Below are 21,055 nucleotides of genomic sequence, written 5' to 3'. Positions count from 1 at the left end.
CTCTTCAACTTCTCTTCAGAATCTCCCAAAAGCACAGTCTCATCAGCAAAGAGCAACTGTGACAACTCCCACCCCTGTGTTAGATTATTTAACCCCACACCTCTTGCCAACACCCAAGCATTCACTTCTCTTACAACTCCATCTATAAATATATTGAACAACCATGGTGACATCTCACATCCCTGTCTAAGGCCTACTTTTACTGGGAAATAATCTCCCTCTTGCCTACATACTCTAACTTGAGCCTCATTATCCTCGTAAAAACTCTTCATTGCTTTCAATAACCTACCACCTATTTCATACATTTGCAACATCTGTCACATTGTTTCCCTATCCACACTGTCATGCTGTATAGTCCTTGTGGCTTAGCGCTTCTTTTTGATTATAATAATAATCCACCCTGTCATATGCCTTTTCCAAATCCATAAATGCCACAAAAAACCTCTTTACCCTTATCTAAATACTGTTCACCTATATGTTTATCACTACAAACACTTGGTCTACACACCCCCTACCCTTCCTAAACTCTCTTTTGTCCCCTTTGCCTTTATACAGAAGAACTATACATGCTCTCTGCCAATCCCTAGGTACCTTACCCTCTTCCAAACATTTATTAAATAAAAACACTAACCACTCCAAAACTATATCCCCACCTGCTTTTAAACATTTCTATCTTTATCCCATCAATCCAAGCTGCTGTACCCCATTCCATTCTACCCACTGCCCCCACACTCAAAACTGGGTCTTCCTCACTCCTATAAGATGTTATAATGGCTTAGCACTTCTTCGTCTGCCTCGGTGGGAGACGGCCGACTTGTTGAAAAAAAAAAAAAAAAAAATAATAATAATAATAATATAAGATGTTATTCCTCCTTGCCCTATACATGAAATCACAGCTTCCCTATCTTCATCAACATTTAGCAATTCCTCAAAATATTCCCTCCATCATCTTGATACCTCTAACTCTCTGTTTAATAACTCTCCTCTCCTATTTTTAACTAACAAATCCATTTGCTCATTCATTCTCTTTAACTATTCGTTCCTTTTATTCCCTTCAACTATAGTTCCAAGTAAATAATTAGCTTCCCAGAACCCCCCCCTCCCCAGCTTCATCTATGTCTCAAAGAAGTGCTAATAACTGTTCAAACAAACAGTCAGTTTGTAAATGAAACTGACACCCATTAACTGATTTGGAAAGGTAATGAAACCTAAGTGATCAGGAAATTAAATCATGTAAATATTGACTAGGGAGTGATAAAAATTTGGCTAATTAGGCCAATGCTGCTGCTCAAACTGATCCAATTCCTGACTATTTTGCTAGTATGCCTTCTGTTTTATTGACTGATTGCAAGAAACTGCCCATTCAACTATCAGAACTACTGTAAAGTGAGCAGAAGTCAGTAATTTTGCACAAAATTCAACAAATTCCAATTTAAAAACAAAAGTCCAAAATAAATACTGTAAGCATTCCACTACTGACATTCTAGCCACTAAAGCAACTTGTCCATTGTTCATTAATCATCTTCCTAGGCTTTTCCTATGTAAGGCTTGCCCTCCACTTGGACTCTAACATCATACAAAAATTTATAAAGCTTTAGCGCTGTATAGCCCTTGTGGCTTAGCACTTCTTTTTGATTATAATAATAATAATATAAAGTTTTACCCTACTTCTCGGCTAATAAAATATAAACCAAGAATGAGTGGTTATGGTTTAGGCCATCCCAATAACTGAAGACTTATTAAAAACTCATAAAACAGACCGAGGGGTTAACAGGGGCCCCCTATCCTTCTTCAGGAAAATTGCCAAATTCAAATATTTCTGTCACTTTGGGACCTATTTCAAGCCATTTCTTTTCTGAAAATAATTAAAATCATCTCCAATCCACTAGCATGTCTTCAATTCTATCAAATGATACAAAGAAACAGTCAATAAAAGCATGAAAAAAAGATACAGAATGCACCTCAAAGTCATCATCGTAAATCAAACACAATGTCAGAGGTTAGCTGTTCCCATCATGCACTGCATGGGGCAGGATTTATTTTTATACTGTGCATACCCACCACACAGACCCATTCCCTCATATCCAAGCAAATGACAGTGAAAGGTTAAATGGTGGACTGCAACAAATAAATACACTTCAATACAATATGGGCAAGTGTTGTACTTACAACTGGAGGAAGTTAGCCTACAAGGTCTAGGCCTACCATGAATCCGGGAAAACTAATGTTCCAATGTGGTGCAAGACAATATTCCCATGCAGGAACGGGTCACTATTAGAGGCAAGGTACAATGTCTTCCAGCACTTTGGTGAAAGCACACGTCTTTCTGAAATGCAACTGTGAATTAATAATAATAATGCAAGGTAACAGTAGATACACATGACCTGGCTGTTTGTGTAGGGGACGACACAGAGTTATGAACCCACAAGTTACTCCTCAAATATTTAAAAAGTAACAGTCAGTGTGGTTCAACATTTAAGGTCTTGTAACAAAGAATATCTTAATTATAGTTACGTACTAAAAAATTATAAACAAATAGAGAAGTAACTTCTGCTATGACAAATGCATGCTTTAATTCAGAAGAGATAAGCTAATCACTTACAAGTTGCTTTCTGAAATTATGCTTTATGACTGAACTGGGAGCCTCTATTTGGCTTATTGAGGCTGCTCACATGAGCTCTGCAGCGCTGTATAGCCCTTGTGGCTTAGCGCTTCTTTTTGATTATAATAATAATCACATGAGCTCTAAGGAACATCAAGAATGGGGTGCAAAACTTATCAGTTCAAAGACACAAGAGTTACCAATCAGCAGTGATACAGTCAAACATTTGATGAGACTGCTGCACCTCTGCTTCTCCTGATGTTTATAATGAGACTGAAGTGGCCTGGCACCTTTGTCCACTACTAAGTACAGTATTTTAAATTTATTCATTTCCTCCAAACCCTTTTCATGTGTACTGGATTACAAGGGGGTCTGTTTTAGCATCCATGAGAATAGTTGAAAATACTGTATTATAGTTAGTCAGTAGTCAGTTATTTACAGCTGTGGACTGAATATTTCAGGAGATAAAATTAAAAAAAAGTTACAAAAATACATTCAATTTATTCCTGGATAATATGCTAATTATTGCCTTTTATCCAGCTTACAATCCGTTATTTTTGTGACTAAAAACAGTGTCAAAGTATTTTTTGTAGCACCTCTATGTTACACAAAGTCATGCATATACTTAGGTGTCAGCCAGGGCTAGAAGGAAACAAGATATGCTAAAATAAGTTTCCACAACTATATTATTATAGTGAGTGTCTTGCTGTTTCCCTACAATGTCTTGTGTATCCCGTGCTGTTTTTCTACTTTACTACAGTGTTCCCATGCTGTTTTTCTACATTACTACAGTGCATTCTATGCTGCTTCCAAACATAGTTTTAAAATTCAGGATATTCATTCTCTATTCTACAAAAAAAAAAACTATTAAACATCAGAGATCATACCAAATTGAACATTTTGGAAACCACTATCATATTCAGAAAATTCTCAATGAATATTTTCTAAATAAAAGAGGAATTTTTGGTCCAAATCAGGAAACATTCAATATTTTTTTTTGTTTTAATTTAGTATACCACTACTGTAATTTTGAATGGAAGAAATATTACATTAGAATCTCTAGAGCAGCAAATATCAGAACTGCTCATCCAACATTTTTTCTTTAGCACACCAACAATCTTCCACTGAGATAACACAACATCTGTGCCATACACAAATAACCCACACAAATCAGTGTGATATATAAATGACCCTAGTCGGACCAAAATGTCATCATAAACTTCTCTCTTCTATGTGTGGGTTATTTGTGTATTGCTCCAGTCACGGTATTGTGCCTTTTTGTTCTTCATCTGTGCTAGTTTTAATCTGCAGCTTACATAAATATGGGTTTTTTCTATTAATGTGAGTTTACTTCATAAGCATTCATAGTTATGAAATGCTCCAGTATACATTCACCATATGCGATCAGTAATCTTCACAAAATATGCTAACAATTCTTACCTTTGATAGATTTCAAGAGCTTCCCTACTTCTGCAGCTTTTTATGCAAACTGTTATAATTTATGGGAAGGGGATATGTTTAACCCTTAGGGGTCATACAGCCCTTGTAGAAATGGAGACAATCAAGTTGATCCAAGGAAGAGAAGAACAGATCCAATCCCTTGCATCAAGAGCCCATTCCTGGCATCAAGGCACCTCCCAAGAGGTTATTATGTAGAAATAAGTATGATAGCCTGACCGAGATGGAACAAGTCTTCCACATAAAGCAAGGGACACTTGGTAGGATTATTTATTTCTGAAATTCAAAAAAATTGCCATCAAAAAATTTTTTACAGACATCAGATTTACATCAATAAGTCAGAACATGATGTTTATCAAATCTATCAAAAATGACCTTGTGGCTTAGCGCTTCTTTTTCATTATAATAATAATAATATAAAAAATGAACCAATTTGAGTGCGCTTCTTTTTGATTATAATAATAATTGAGTGCAATTAAAAGAATTTATTGACATTTTTGAATATGAATTAGAATATGAAATTACCTCTTGATATTACAGTGGAACCTCGGTTTTCATGATTAATCCATTCGAAAACTGAAGCAATATTTCCCATAAGAAATAATGTAAATCCAATTAATCAGAATCAGTTCCAGGCACCCAAAAATATTAACGAAAAATATATTTTATAGAGAATAACTATAGTTTTACATACAGAAAATAATGAGAAATAAATATAAATGACTAATGAAATAGATAAACGAACATTCAACATCACTTTTACCTTTACTGAAGACTCTTGTTGGCATATGGAAGACAGCAAGGAGGGGAGGAGGAGAGGTTATTGTTTGGAAGGGGAATCCCCGTCCATAAGAAATTCAGGTATCAAGGTCCTATCCGGGGTTACTGCCCTTCTTTGTCTTTTACTGGCACTAGGACCAGCATGAGTCACTAAACCCCTGTTGCACAAAAAATCTGTCCAGAGAGGTCTCTTTCTGGCATCTCTAAGATTTGCCTAAAATGGGACAAAGTATTGTCATTGAACACGTTGCAGACACAGCAGGCAACAGCTTTGTTAGGGTGATATTTCTCCACAAAACTTTGTAACTCATTCCACTACGCACACATGTCCTTAATCCCTGAAGAAGGCACATTCTCCCCTCTCTCTTCCAATTTTCTCAGCTGCAGTCTGTTGCTGTTCCAGTTGAAGGTCTTGCATCGCCTCAGTGGCTAGCTCTTCCCTGTGGTCGTCCACCAACTCTTCCACATCCTGGCCACTTACATCCAACCCCCATGGACTTCCCCAAGGACACAATAGATTCCACAACAGGCGTAGGGTCGTCAGGGTCAGCCTCAAACCCTTCAAAATCCTTTTCGAGGACACATTCTGGCCCCAGTTTTCTCCATGCAGATTTCATCATCCTGGAATACACTCCCTGCCAAGCATTATCAATAAGGCTTATGCAACCGAGGATACTGAAATGATTCCTCTAGAACTCTCTTAGGATCAACTCAATGTCCGAGGTCACTTCACAGCACCTTTGAAATAGTGCTTTGGTGTAGAGTTTTTTGAAGTTTGAAATGACTTGCTGGTCCATGGGATGGATGATAGTAGTATTAGGGGGCAAGAACTTCACTGTGATGAAACTAAACTCCTCCAACAACTGGTCTTCCAAGCCTGGAGGTTGAGCAGGAGCATTGTCTATTACCAGGAGGCACTTGAGTGGCAACTGATTTTCCAAGAGGTATTTCTTCACACTCGGACCAGACACTTCATTGACCCTCTCAATGAAAATTTGCCTCGTGACTCATGTCTTATTGTTAGCCTTCCACATCACACACTATTTACTCTTGATGGCATTGTTTTCTTGAACACTTTGGGATTTTCAGAGTGATACACCAGTAAAGGCTTCACTCTGAAATCCCCACTAGCATTAGCACAGAACACGAGTTAGCCTATCCTTCATAGGCTTTTGCCCTGGCAGTACCTTTTCCTCCTTTTCCTCCTCAAAGGGCTGGCACTCGGAACTTTCTTTGGCCCCCCTGGTGGCTTATTTAGCAGTCGCACTCAATAAACAAGCACAAAAAACAATGGATTATTATGAAATGTTTTGAATGAACATGCGAAGTGATGCTCACTCAACAAAAAACAAAGGCAGACTGAGCCACGAATGCATGGGATGCTTTGTGTGGGCGCTTGATTCCAGGGAATGAGTGGCCAAGTCATGCAGGCAGGTGGACAAGTTTGGTACGGAGCACTTTCAAGTGTACGAAAACCAAGCGGATGTACGAAAACTGGGACAAAATTTCGACAAAAAAAGTCGTCAAAAACAGAATCATACAAAAACTAGGGCACGTGAAAACTGAGGTTTGACTGTAATAGCAAAATAAGATACAAATAATATAAAGTTAAACTATAAATGTCTAGTAGTTTTAAGTTGCAGTTTAAATCTGCCCAAAATGCTTTGCATATCCAGGGACTTTATGCAAAACTTGTACCATGTAAATTGCCTAATTTTGAAATAATTGTAAACTTTGTGGAAATAAAAAAATTAATTCTAATTTCATTCAATTTAATTAATTTACCAGTATGTTAATTTACAAACTTTAATGTATAGACATAGGAAAGAGGGAGATAGCTAAACCCATAGGGATCATACAACGCCGTGGAAATGGGAGACAATCAGATTCGACCCAAGAGGAGAGCTGCTCCTATTTCTTGGATAAAGAGCCCTTCACAAGCACCAAGGTACCTTCCCTAACAGAGGAAAGATGAACAATGGCACTAAATCTGAGCTAACACAATTACCATACCATCATCTGACTAGTTTCATGGCTGACCAAGGAGAAAACTAATTATTGTAGATTACAACGAACAATGGAAGACCCTCCATTAATTCACTGTCAAACCCTTAGCGATTATCACACACATCTGAAGCCAGATACTTTATTCACAGGTGTGTTTGAGAACTTTAGAGATGCATGGAAAGGTACAAATTTACACTTCCAGGACTAAATGTTGATTCACTAGTACAATATACAAGAGAAAATATTACTCTAGAGATTCTAGTACAGGGGAGACCATTACCTATGAAGCGCCCAAGTTATGATGAGCCACATTTACGAGTGACATCCAAAAGACATAATACTGAGAAGATAATTGTGTTATGAATGTTGATTTGCAGTTACAAACATCAGTGACAATTACTTTTATATTTTTATTTTCTATATAATGAGAGATTTGCGTATGATGCCGTGATGTGAAACATCAGGAATCTGACTCATTCATGAGGTGAAACATTAGGAATGCAATTCATTCATGAGGTAAAACATCAGGAATGCAACTTATTCATAAAGTGAAACACCAGAAACAAAACTCATTCATAGGTTAGAGATCCCCCTGTAGGCTTTGTATGGGTGAGAAGGAAGATGAGTGAAAGCAGCCTGCTCGCTAAAAGATACACCAGAATAAATAACAAACATTATGGTGATTACCTGTATACTGTATATCTTACTCTATAGGTTCATGTGAAAAGTTTTTCAATCAACTTGTTTATATATTTCTCTCTTGAATGAATTCTTGAGACAAAAAAAAAAAAAAAAAAAAAAAAAAAAAAAAAAGTTAAAGAGCTATGCAACTCCTATAACCTCCTTCCTGGAATGAACTATCCAACAAACATTAGACTTAATAATTTCACAGAGGCAATATCAGTTTCTAATACAATTTAAGTTAATTACCAGAGAATAACGAAATCCCAACTAACTCATTGCAAAGACCAAAATGGGTTTGCAAATATTCAAGCTAAATAAGGAGATTTACCTATTTCCCTGGGAATACAGTTGTGATAAAAATGTAACAAAGAGTTCTTATAAATACTGGTCTAATTCTGTACTGCTGGTTAGCAATGTGCCTCTGAAGTACATCTGGTCGAGAAATAAAATGTCTGATCATTCACAGTTATCTCCAGTATGAACTTTAACTACATTTTCATATTGTAAAAAGCAGGGGTGTGCCAAGGTATCAGTAATGGTATCAGAGGATTGCAGCTAATTTTGATGGTATCAGTATCAGTTAATTTTGATGGTATTGGTACTGATGTAAAATTGAGTATCGAAATTAGCAAACATTTTTGTATTTTTTCTATCACAAGTAAAAAGTGTGTTAGATACTTTATACACACTCGTGTTTTACAAGAAAAGACTAAATAAAAATTATTAAACAAAATTTTTTAAAGCTTTGAAACAGGATATGATTTCTCTCCTATATGAACTTTCATATGCCTAACTAGAGTTGATTTATCTTTAAAGTCTTTTAGACACTCTGGACATGGATATGAATTCTCTCCTTCATGTCCTTTCATATGTTTTACTAAATATGAATTTTGCGAATAGGCTTTAGGGCACAATAAACACTGATATGGTTTCTCTCCAGTATGAATTCTTCTGTGTCTAGCAAGAGCTGAATTTTCTGAAAAGTCTCTTAAGCACACTGAACACTGGTATGGTTTCTCTCCAGTGTGAGTTCTCATATGATTCACCAGATTTGAATTTTGTGAAAAATATTTTAGACACACTGAACACTGATATGGTTTCTCTCCTGTATGAACTCTCATATGTTTTGCTAGAAGTGCTTTGGTTGTAAAGTTTTTTAAACACACTGAACACTGAAAAGGTTTCTCTCCTGTATGAACTCTTTTATGTTTAATTAAATGTGTTTTAGTTGAAAAATCTTTAAAGCACTCTGAACACTGATATGGCCTCTCTCCTGTATGAATTATTGTATGCCTTACTAAATGCGTTTTGGTTGCAAAGTCTTTTGGACACTCTGAACAGTGATATGGTTTCTCTCCTGTATGAATTCTCTCATGTCTTACAAGAGATGATTTATCTGAAAAGCCTTTTAAACATTCTGAACACTGAAAAGGCTTCTCTCCGGCATGATATCTCTCATGTTTTATTAAATTTGATTTACATGAGAAATGTTTTAGACATCCTGAACAATGATACGGTTTCTCTCCCGTATGAACTCTTGTGTGTTTTATTAAAGATGGTTTGCTCGAAAAGTCTTTAAGGCATTCTGTACACTGATATGGTTTCTCATCTGCATGAACTTTTATATGTTTTTCTAACGACGATGTATCAGAAAATATTTTTAGACATTCTACACATTGATATGGTTTTTCTTTAGTATGAACTCTCTCGTGTTTTATTAGATTTGATTTACATAGGAAATTTTTCAGACATTCTGAACACTGATATGGTTTAGACATTATGAGCACTAATGTGTCTCTCGGAATGCGTTTAATGAATGGAGGATCAAGCTTCCACCACTCCTTGCATTGAATAGCCCACAAGGGTTGAGTGCTTCACATAAACAATAATAATATAATAAATAATAATAGTAATAAATAACAATAAATTAATTCTTATTTTTAATAACAACAACTTTTTATACTTTTCACACTGATATGGCTGTTTTCTTAATTTACTATCATAAGTTTAACTGGATGTTATTATGTCTTATATAAATGCTGAACAATGTAATGATTCTTTAAGAATTATTCTGACTTATCAGAATACTGTACTTATGAATTTACATGAACTTATTATTGCTTGCAAAAAATCTTAAGAATTACATTTAAAATTTTAATAAATTACTCTCAAGCATGGGTATTTATGAACAGGGTACAAGAAATAGAATTGAACAAGACTAAGGGGTAACCTCTTTTTTCCTAGTTCATGACGCAGTTGAGATGCTACTCTGGATGATCTGCTGGAGAGCAGAGGCCTTGGGTCTCCATGATGCTGCTGTGTCTGAAAAGTAATACAGACAGATTTTATTTTAAGTATCTTCAATATCTTTTTTCTATATAATGCTGGAAAATACTAACATACCCAATGAAATTTGATAATGGTAATAAAAATATTTTTAAAATAGAATATACACTAGCCTATCCTCTTAACCAGACATCATAGCACTGTTGTAAAAATAGTCAAATGGGTGACTGTTAATGATACATTGAACAGATGAAATATGCAGCCATATGTAGTGGGTGCCCCATTTCCTGTTCACATGGCAAACTATTTTATCGCCTTTTATCTTATATTTACAGTTTTCCCTCACCCAGCCTGATTTAATCTATTGTAGCCTAGCCTAGCCATATGTGAAAAGATGACATAGTTGCTAAGAGGATGGGATATGAATACAGACATTACTGTCTCATTTGATCTTACATATTTTTCAAAGAAAGATTTTTGTTTAAGGCCTTTGGTACACTAGTGAATGATTTGAATTTTTTCACTGAACACACTTTAACATTTGTTACTAAGGTAATGTCTATGAATAACCTAACAGACACATAAACCTAATTTAGATGAATTCAGAGTAACCAATTATTTCCTACTAGAAATTTTTTTCACATTTTTATTAATCAAATTACTAAGACAGTACAGTAATATATATAACACAAGCAACGTACCCCCAACTTTACCTCCCTTAGTCTGCTTTCCTCCTCAGTATCCAACTTCTGCACAAATTTCAGATAGAAGTAAGACAGGGAAACATGCACCAACAGGAAATACAGTCACAGAAACCCAAGGCAAACAGAAACCAAGCCTCTGCACATACTATGCACTTGGTATCTGCTGGCATGGGAAATCTGGAAAAACAGATGGGACATGCAACTATGACCACCCTAGAAAATGCCATGCCCATATGACAACAGGAAAATGCAAACTCCCTTCCTGTAAGCTTTTTCACCCTGAACTGTGTACCTCTTCAGTACAGGAAAGACTGTGCTATAACTTAAATTGCCAGGCATACCATCTAAAGGGGACAAAAAGATACAAAACATCCAGGCCATGGGAAAACCTGGGTAGCCACAGCCACTCAAGAGGGAGAGGTTTTTTAGTGCCAGGAAGGAAAAAAAACTGGCAGGAAACGGCAGAAATCGTACACCAAATCCAGTCATTCCTGGAGTGGAACCACAGTCGATGGCCTCCACTCCAAACCAACAGATACAGATACTAATGCCGGAAAAAAATCCCCCCCCAGTACCAACAATACCACCAGTCCGATAACATTCTTCTTTGCAAATATACAGGGTCTAAAGCCAGCAACAAACAACAAAATACCTTTCATCCGTGGACTGCTTGCAGAGGCAAAGGCAATGTTCGCGGCTTTCACTGAGACCCACATAAAGGATCACTTGGACAACGAAATATGGATCCCAGGTTACAACCTATACAGATGTGACAGAGTGAACAGGCAAAAGGGGGGGGTTGGCCTGTACATTGCAGAGTCACTTGTTTGCACAGAACTGCTTAATGCCTCAAATGATGTAGTGGAAGTTTTAGCAGTAAAGGTCGAGAACCAAAACCTAGTCATTGTGGTAGTCTACAAGCCTCCGGATGCAACATCCCAGCAATTCCAGGAACAGCTGTTAAAAATTGACCACTGTCTGGAAAATCTTCCAGCTCCTGCACCCAACATCTTGCTCCTGGGGGATTTCAACTTAAGGCACCTAAAATGGAGGAATATAGCAAATAATATTGTTGCAGTAATAACACCAGGAGGCAGCTCTGATGAAAACTCAGACTCACACGAGCTTTTAAATCTCTGCACAAAATTCAATTTAAACCAGCAAATAACAGAGCCTACTAGACTGGAGAATACACTAGACCTCATCTTCACTAACAATGATGATCTGATAAGAAATGTCACCATATCAAAAACAATATACTCAGATCACAACATAATTGAGGTTCAGACATGTATGCGTGGAGCCCCAGATCGACATAATGAGACTAGTCACGAGGGAGCATTCACCAAATTCAACTTCAATAACAAAAACATAAAGTGGGACCAAGTAAACCAAGTCCTAACCGATATAAGCTGGGAAGATATACTAAGCAACACAGACCCCAACTTATGCCTAGAACAGATTAACTCAGTGGCACTCGATGTATGCACAAGGCTTATTCCTCTAAGAAAAAGGAGGAGTAGATGTAAAATAGAAAGAGACAGGTGCTCCCTTTACAGGCGACGGAAAAGAATAACAGAGCGGCTAAAAGAGGTCAATATATCTGAAATGCGTAGGGAGACACTGGTCAGAGAAATAGCAAGCATCGAACTTAAGCTAAAAGAATCCTTTAGGAGTCAGGAATCGCGGGAAGAACTAAAAGCCATAAATGAAATCGAAAGAAACCCAAAGTATTTCTTCTCCTATGCCAAGTCAAAATCGAGAACAACGTCCAGTATTGGGCCCCTACTTAAACAAGATGGGTCCTACACAGATGACAGCAAGGAAATGAGTGAGCTACTCAAGTCCCAATATGACTCAGTTTTTAGCATGCCGCTAACCAGACTGAGAGTCGAAGATCAAAATGAATTTTTTATGAGAGCCACAAAATTTGATTAACACAAGCCTATCCGATGTTATCCTGACGCTAAATTACTTCGAACAGGCGATAAATGACATGCCCATGCACTCTGCCCCAGGGCCAGACTCATGGAACTCTGTGTTCATCAAGAACTGCAAGAAGCCCCTATCACAAGCCTTTTCCATCCTATGGAGAGGGATCATGGACACGGGGGTCGTCCCACAGTTACTAAAAACAACAGACATAACCCCACTCCACAAAGGGGGCAGTAAAGCAACAGCAAAGAACTACAGACCAATAGCACTAACATCCCATATCATAAAAATCTTTGAAAGGGTCCTAAGAAGCAAGATCACCACCCATCTAGAAACCCATCAGTTACACAACCCAGGGCAACATGGGTTTAGAGCAGGTCGCTCCTGTCTGTCTCAACTATTGGATCACTACGACAAGGTCCTAAATGCACTAGAAGACAAAAAGAATGCAGATGTAATATATACAGACTTTGCAAAAGCCTTCGACAAGTGTGACCATGGCGTAATAGCGCACAAAATGCGTGCTAAAGGAATAACAGGAAAAGTTGGTCGATGGATCTATAATTTCCTCACTAACAGAACACAGAGAGTAGTCGTCAACAGAGTAAAGTCTGAGGCAGCTACGGTGAAAAGCTCTGTTCCACAAGGCACAGTACTCGCTCCCATCTTGTTCCTCATCCTCATATCCGACATAGACAAGGATGTCAGCCACAGTACCGTGTCTTCCTTTGCAAATGACACCCGAATCTGCATGACAGTGTCTTCCATTGCAGACACTGCAAGGCTCCAGGCGGACATCAACCAAATCTTTCAGTGGGCTGCAGAAAACAATATGAAGTTCAACGCTGAGAAATTTCAATTACTCAGATATGGTAAACATGAGGAAATTAAATCTTCATCAGAGTACAAAACAAATTCTGGCCACAAAATAGAGCGAAACACCAACGTCAAAGACCTGGGAGTGATCATGTCGGAGGATCTCACCTTCAAGGACCATAACATTGTATCAATCGCATCTGCTAGAAAAATGACAGGATGGACAATGAGAACCTTCAAAACTAGGGAGGCCAAGCCCATGATGACACTCTTCAGGTCACTTGTTCTATCTAGGCTGGAATATTGCTGCACACTAACAGCACCTTTCAAGGCAGGTGAAATTGCCGACCTAGAAAATGTACAGAGAACTTTCACGGCCCGCATAACGAAGATAAAACACCTCAATTACTGGGAGCGCTTGAGGTTCCTAAACCTGTATTCCCTGGAACGCAGGAGGGAGAGATACATGATTATATACACCTGGAAAATCCTAGAGGGACTAGTACCGAACTTGCACACGAAAATCACCCACTACGAAAGCAAAAGACTTGGCAGACGATGCAACATCCCCCCAATGAAAAGCAGGGGTGTCACTAGCACGTTAAGAGACCATACAATAAGTGTCAGGGGCCCGAGACTGTTCAACTGCCTCCCAGCACACATAAGGGGGATTACCAACAGACCCCTGGCAGTCTTCAAGCTGGCACTGGACAAGCACCTAAAGTCAGTTCCGGATCAGCCGGGCTGTGGCTCGTATGTTGGTTTGCGTGCAGCCAGCAGCAACAGCCTGGTTGATCAGGCTCTGATCCACCAGGAGGCCTGGTCTCAGACCGGGCCGCGGGGGCGTTGACCCCCGGAACTCTCTCCAGGTAAACTCCAGGTAAACAGCAAACATAAACAAAAATGCAGTGGACTGAAACAAAGAGCGATGGGGAAGTAAGATTAAGCTACGTTAGAGTAATTTAGGTTGGGTTGGATGGGTTTTATTACGTTTAGTTACATTTCTTACTATTGGACAAAATATCTCTAACGTAAAACCAACTTTATATTGTACAACCCACACTACAATTAATGACTAAAATCTGCCAAGGAGCTGCAGCCTTCCATTACTGCTTGTTCTTGTTCCAGTCCTGCACAACTAGAAGACAAGAACACAAGGACGAAGGAACACTGCATCAGGCCTACTGACCCATACTAGGCAGGTCCATCTCACACCCACCCACCCACACCCACTCATGTACCTGTCCAACCTCTGCTGTATTTAAAACCATCTAAAGTTCTTGCCTTAATGAAGCTACCTAATAGCTTGCCCCACTCATTTACAACTCTACTGCCAAACCTGTATTTCTCAATATCCTCTATAAATCTAAATGTCTTCACCTTTATTCCACTGCTTTGAGTCTTGGTTCTCATTCTAACACTCTCCTGCACAACCCATTATGTACCATTCCTGCCCAAAACTAATCCATATAATTTCCATAACCATTCTACTAACTCATCCATGTGCCACTAATCAATGTTTCTTCCACTAGTGTACCTCTAACTTATGATGCTGCACTACTAACTAGTGAGTTTATATAGGTACAGGTGCACCTATGTACAATTATCATAACTCCCCCCCCCCAAAAAAAAAAAAAATCAAAGTGACTAATATCTATCAGGGTCCCTGTATTTCCATTATCTCACTCCTGTTCAACATACCCTTGCTCTGCTCCCGTACCACTAACTCACAATGCCAACACTTCACCTACTTCTTAATAAAACTCAGCAATCGGCGGAAACATTCCTCCTGAAGCTCCTGGATAAAACACTCATCATCTTCAAGCTGCGTCGAGGACTTGAGATTCCTCGAGTGCACTTGCCTCCATTGCCCGAATCCCAGCCAGCGACGACAAATCTCACTCCATTTTAATAACGACACATGCAGTATCCTTAAAGGTTCTCCCCCTGGCGACTAAACAAGCTGTGGTGTAGTCTAAGCCGTTTAATTGTGGCTGTATTAAGCCAGGAAGCAGCAGCAGTGACCACCTCCCACACTCCATTTGTTTTGATTTTTCACCAAGCATTCATATATCGCTTTTTTTTATTATTTATTCATATTTCAAGAACAAAACAGTGTGTATATGTAGATAACGCAGAGAATGAGCAATTGTCAAGTATTGTTTGATTCTGGGTCCTTCATAAGCAGCGAGAAAATACCTAATAATTTCTACTTCAACTCGAATGTACCACAAACAATCAATGGATGTTTAAGTAAATAAAGAATAATAATAATATCTTTATTTCTACAAGTATATGTACAAGATATACAGCCATAGTTAACATCAGTGACATACTACTGTATAGAGAGCCGCTTGTTATGCTGTTCATTGCGGGCAAATTAGGTAAATTTTGTCCCCAGGATGCGACCCACACCAGTCCACTAACACCCAGGTACCTATTTTATACTGATGGGTGAACATAGACATCCGGTGTAAGGAAACACGCTCAATGTTTTCACCCTTTGCTGGGAATCGAACCCATTTTCAGTGTGGAAAATACTGTATATATTTTCCAGAAATTCAGTATTTATATGTAAATAGATGGCCATACTGTATTTAATAATATTTATGTCATAGAAAACGGAAAGCCTGCGTCTGCGCAGACGACACTCGCCATCTTGGTTTTGAATTTTGTACAAACGTTGGTGTAATGGGAAGAATTTTTCGTGCTCTAGAGGTTAAAATTGTGTTGACACCTCTCAAATAGGAGGCGAAATTGGTGGATGTGCATTCCTGCATAACTTGAGATATCAGACGACTGGACAAGACAGCTCCAGGAACCTCAGATAAGCTCTCTAGATTTGTGTGTAATTCTGGCCAGCATTATTTTCATAGATTTTGTTAGAGTGAGGTTTTCTGAGTATGATATACATTAATCTCCAGTCAAATTGGTGAGTGATAATAAGATATATTCTCCTTCTGTTGTGTAAATGTGTATATATGTGTATCTAAAATCATTTATTATTAATATACAGTCCAAAAATTTATATATTTACCAGCATTCCTGGTGATACAAATCATTTATGACAATAGAACAGGTCAGCAAACAAAGGGGGACAGCAGAGGGCAGCAAGGGACTAGCTCCCTTAAGGTTTACTATACTAATAGCAGGAGTGTTAGAAATAAGATAGATGAGCTAAGATTAATTGCAAGTGCAGGAAACATAGATATTATTGCTATAACAGAGACCTGGCTCAATCTGAAAGATAGAGAGATGCCCTCTGAATGTCACATACAAGGCTATAAATTATTCCACACTGACAGGGTCAACAGGAAAGGTGGTGGAGTAGCGATGTATGTCAGAGACAATTTAAATTGTTGTGTTAGACAAGATATTAAATTAGAAGCGTCAGCCACTGAATCTGTTTGGTTACAGCTTCTCGAGGGCCGAGAAAAACTAATTTTGGGTGTGATTTACAGGGCCCCAAATCTTGATAGGGAGTGCAGTAAACTTCTATGGGACGAAATTCGTAAGGCATCTACATACGAAAATGTTGTGCTAATGGGAGATTTCAACTATAGACAGATTGACTGGAGCAATTTGACAGGAAATTTAGAGTCGGGTGACTTTCTTGATACGATCCAGGATTGTTTTTTAAAACAGTTTGTGACAGAGCCAACTAGGGGAAATAACCTCCTTGACTTGGTTCTTGCCAGTAGGGAAACACTAATTAATAATCTTGAGGTTAATGATGAGCTTGGGGAGAGTGATCACAAATCACTCAGTTTTAACATATCATGGAATTCCCCTAATAATGGCAATCAAGTCTCCGTCCCTGACTTTCGCTTGGCTGATTTCATAGGACTGAAAAATTACTTAGGTGGGCTGAACTGGAATGACCTGACTAGGGGTCAGGTAGGTGGTGATGGTTGCCGATATGATGCTTTCCAGGGCATAGTTCTAGCTGCTCAGTCAAATTATGTTCCAAATAGGGAAATCAGATCAAACAAAAATGATCCTAAATGGATGAACAATAGATTAAAATATCTGATTGGTCAAAAGAGAGGCATATATAGGCAAATCAAAAGAGGAGAGGGGCAATTAAGAAATCGATATATTCAGTTAAAGAGAGAAATAAAAAAGGGAATTAGAAAAGCAAAAAGAGATTATGAGGTTAAAGTTGCAAGAGAATCGAAGACTAACCCAAAAGGATTCTTTCAGGTATACAGAAGTAAGATCAGGGACAAGATAGGCCCACTCAAAAGTTCCTCGGGTCAGCTCACTGACAGTGATAAGGAAATGTGTAGAATTTTTAACACATACTTCCTCTCAGTTTTTACACAGGAGGATACCAGCGATATTCCAGTAATGATAAATTATGTAGAACAGGACGATAATAAACTGTGCACTATTAGGGTCACAAGTGACATGGTCCTTAGGCAAATAGATAAATTAAAACCTAACAAATCCCCAGGCCCTGATGAACTGTATGCAAGGGTTCTAAAGGAATGTAAAGAGGAGCTTAGCACACCTTTGGCTAATCTTTTCAACATATCACTACAAACTGGCATGGTGCCAGATAAGTGGAAAATGGCAAATGTGATACCTATTTTCAAAACAGGTGACAGGTCCTTAGCTTCGAACTATAGACCAATAAGCCTAACCTCCATAGTGGGAAAATTTATGGAATCAATAATTGCCGAGGCAGTTCGTAGCCACCTTGAAAAGCATAAATTAATCAACGAATCTCAGCATGGTTTTACAAAGGGGCGTTCCTGCCTTACGAATTTATTAACTTTTTTCACTAAGGTATTTGAGGAGGTAGATCATGGTAATGAATATGATATTGTGTATATGGACTTCAGTAAGGCTTTTGACAGGGTCCCACATCAGAGACTATTGAGGAAAATTAAAGCACATGGAATAGGAGGAGAAATTTTTTCCTGGATAGAGGCATGGTTGACAAATAGGCAGCAGAGAGTTTGCATAAATGGGGAGAAATCAGAGTGGGGAAGCGTCACGAGCGGTGTTCCACAGGGGTCAGTGTTGGGCCCCCTGCTGTTCACAATCTACATAAACGACATAGATGAGGGCATAAAGAGCGACATCGGCAAGTTTGCCGATGACACCAAAATAGGCCGTCGAATTCATTCTGACGAGGACATTCGAGCACTCCAGGAAGATTTGAATAGACTGATGCAGTGGTCGGAGAAGTGGCAGATGCAGTTTAATATAGACAAATGCAAAGTTCTAAATGTTGGACAGGACAATAACCATGCCACATATAAACTAAATAATGTAGATCTTAATATTACGAATTGCGAAAAAGATTTAGGAGTTCTGGTTAGCAGTAATCTGAAACCAAGACAACAGTGCATAAGTGTTCGCAATAAAGCTAATAGAATCCTTGGCTTCATATCAAGAAGCATAAATAATAGGAGTCCTCAGGTTGTTCTTCAACTCTATACATCCTTGGTTAGGCCTCATTTAGATTATGCTGCACAGTTTTGGTCACCGTATTACAGAATGGATATAAATTCTCTGGAAAATGTACAAAGGAGGATGACAAAGATGATCCCATGTATCAGAAACCTTCCCTATGAGGATAGACTAAGGGCCCTGAAACTGCACTCTCTAGAAAGACGTAGAATTAGGGGGGATATGATTGAGGTTTATAAGTGGAAGACAGGAATAAATAAAGGGGATGTAAATAGTGTGCTGAAAATATCTAGCCTAGACAGGACTCGCAGCAATGGTTTTAAGTTGGAAAAATTCAGATTCAGGAGGGATATAGGAAAGTACTGGTTTGGTAATAGGGTTGTGGATGAGTGGAACAAACTCCCAAGTACCGTTATAGAGGCCAGAACGTTGTGTAGCTTTAAAAATAGGTTGGATAAATACATGAGTAGATGTGGGTGGGTGTGAGTTAGACCTGATAGCTTGTGCTAACAGGTCGGTTGCCGTGTTCCTCCCTTAAGTCAATGTGACCTGACCTGACTAGGTTGGGTGCATTGGCTTAAGCCGGTAGGGACTTGGACCTGCCTCGCATGGGCCAGTAGGCCTTCTGCAGTGTTCCTTCGTTCTTATGTTCTTATGTTCTTATGTTCTCCCTTAAGTCAATGTGACCTGACCTGACTAGGTTGGGTGCATTGGCTTAAGCCGGTAGGAGACTTGGACCTGCCTCGCATGGGCCAGTAGGCCTTCTGCAGTGTTCCTTCGTTCTTATGTTCTTATGTTCTTATTAATAGGTCCAGAGCAACTTGTGGATATGACAGTGGTAGGTATCGAAGGGGGACATTTTTTGCGACCTAGGTGTCCCAAATTCCTACTTGTCTATGTAACTCTGATAAATAATAATTATCTTTGTTATCATTTTCTGTTATGTACATAATGAGTTACATTCAGATAAATGCAATTTTCCACAGAGTGTGAAGCGAGAGCTTTTGTCTGGTGGCAAGTAGGTACCTGAGTGACTAGCACTCAGGTGCCTACTTACTGCTAGGTGAACAGTGACAGCAGGTGTAAGGTGACTAACACCCAGGTACCTACTTACTGCTAAGTGAACAATGACAGCAGGTGTAAGGAAATATACCCAACGTTTCCACCCGTACCGGGGATCGAACCATGTACACTCAGTGTGTGAAGCGAGAGCATTGCCTCACAAGCCACGGGACATTATCTGCCAATGTATTCAAATCTATTGTCAAAACGCACCTCATCTCCCTAACGTAATCGAAACAGCAGTAAATTATGTCAGACAAAACCAGCCTTCCATAAATTTCCTTAGAAAATATTTAACACATCTTGTCCCATTGTATTTAATTACTCCACAAAATTGTAGATTATTGGTTCGATCCCTGGTATGGAGGGAACACTGGGACGTGTGTCCTTAATACACCTACTGTCCCTGTTCAGTGAGTGTTAGTTACCTTACACCTGCTGTCTCTGTTCACCTAGCAGTAAAGTAGGTACCTGGGTGTTAGTGGACTGGTCCGGGTCGCATCCTGGGACAAAATTGACTTAATTTGCCTGAAATGCTATGCATAACAAGTGGCTTTCTATATAAAAGTATGTCATTGATATCAGCTATGGTCTGTATACCTTGTACATGTAGAAATAAAGACATTATATTATTATTATTATTATTATTATTATTATTATTATTATTATTATTATTATTATTATTATTATTATTATTATTATTATTTGAGGTTAAGTAAGGTTCATCAGGAAACAGGACAAGTGTTTCCTGACGTAGGTCTTGGTGAGATGATGACTCGCCTTTGGAGCGTTTGGTCATCTGACCGAGGCCTTCCGCTGGCTTACCGGTGGCCTGGTGGCTAAAGCTCCGCTTCACACACGGAGGGCCCGGGTTCGATTCCCGGCGGGTGGAAACATTTCGACACGTTTCCTTACACCTATTGTCCTGTTCACCTAGCAGCAAATAGGTACCTGGGTGTTAGTCGACTGGTGTGGGTCACATCCTAGGGGACAAGATTAAGGTGGCCCGGTGGTCTGGTGGCTAAAGCTCCCGCTTCACACACGGAGGGCCCGGGTTCGATTCCCGGCGGGTGGAAACATTTCGACACGTTTCCTTACACCTATTGTCCTGTTCACCTAGCAGCAAATAGGTACCTGGGTGTTAGTCGACTGGTGTGGGTCGCATCCTGGGGGACAAGATTAAGGACCCCAATGGAAATAAGTTAGACAGTCCTCGATGACGCACTGACTTTCTTGGGTTATCCTGGGTGGCTAACCCTCCGGGGTTAAAAATCCGAACGAAATCTTATCTTATCTTAAG

The 21,055-nt window shown here is 38.9% G+C and overlaps 1 protein-coding gene across 1 annotated transcript; it reads right to left on the bottom strand.

Moving 5' to 3' along the window:
* Nucleotides 1–6,595: 6,595 nt before the first annotated feature.
* Nucleotides 6,596–15,414, bottom strand: LOC138854585 (zinc finger protein 271-like). Its single transcript, XM_070098626.1, has 2 exons — nt 15,024–15,414; nt 6,596–9,853 (listed from the first exon to the last, which is right to left on the bottom strand). The coding sequence occupies exon 2, from the start codon at nt 9,307–9,309 to the stop codon at nt 8,269–8,271; it is 1,041 nt and encodes a 346-aa protein (XP_069954727.1). The 5' UTR covers nt 9,310–9,853; nt 15,024–15,414; the 3' UTR covers nt 6,596–8,268.
* Between the last annotated feature and the right edge of the window lie 5,641 nt (nt 15,415–21,055).

The sequence above is a fragment of the Cherax quadricarinatus genome, chromosome 63 (assembly GCF_038502225.1).
Source record: "Cherax quadricarinatus isolate ZL_2023a chromosome 63, ASM3850222v1, whole genome shotgun sequence".
Lineage (NCBI taxonomy): Eukaryota > Metazoa > Arthropoda > Malacostraca > Decapoda > Parastacidae > Cherax > Cherax quadricarinatus.
The sequence above is the reverse complement of the archived record's forward strand: the minus strand, read 5'-3'. Positions and strand labels throughout refer to the sequence as shown.

What these genes read in the sequence shown, in the direction of transcription:
- LOC138854585 (XM_070098626.1), bottom strand. Translation starts at nt 9,309, where the DNA reads ATGTCTAAACCATATCAGTGTTCAGAATGTCTGAAAAATTTCCTATGT.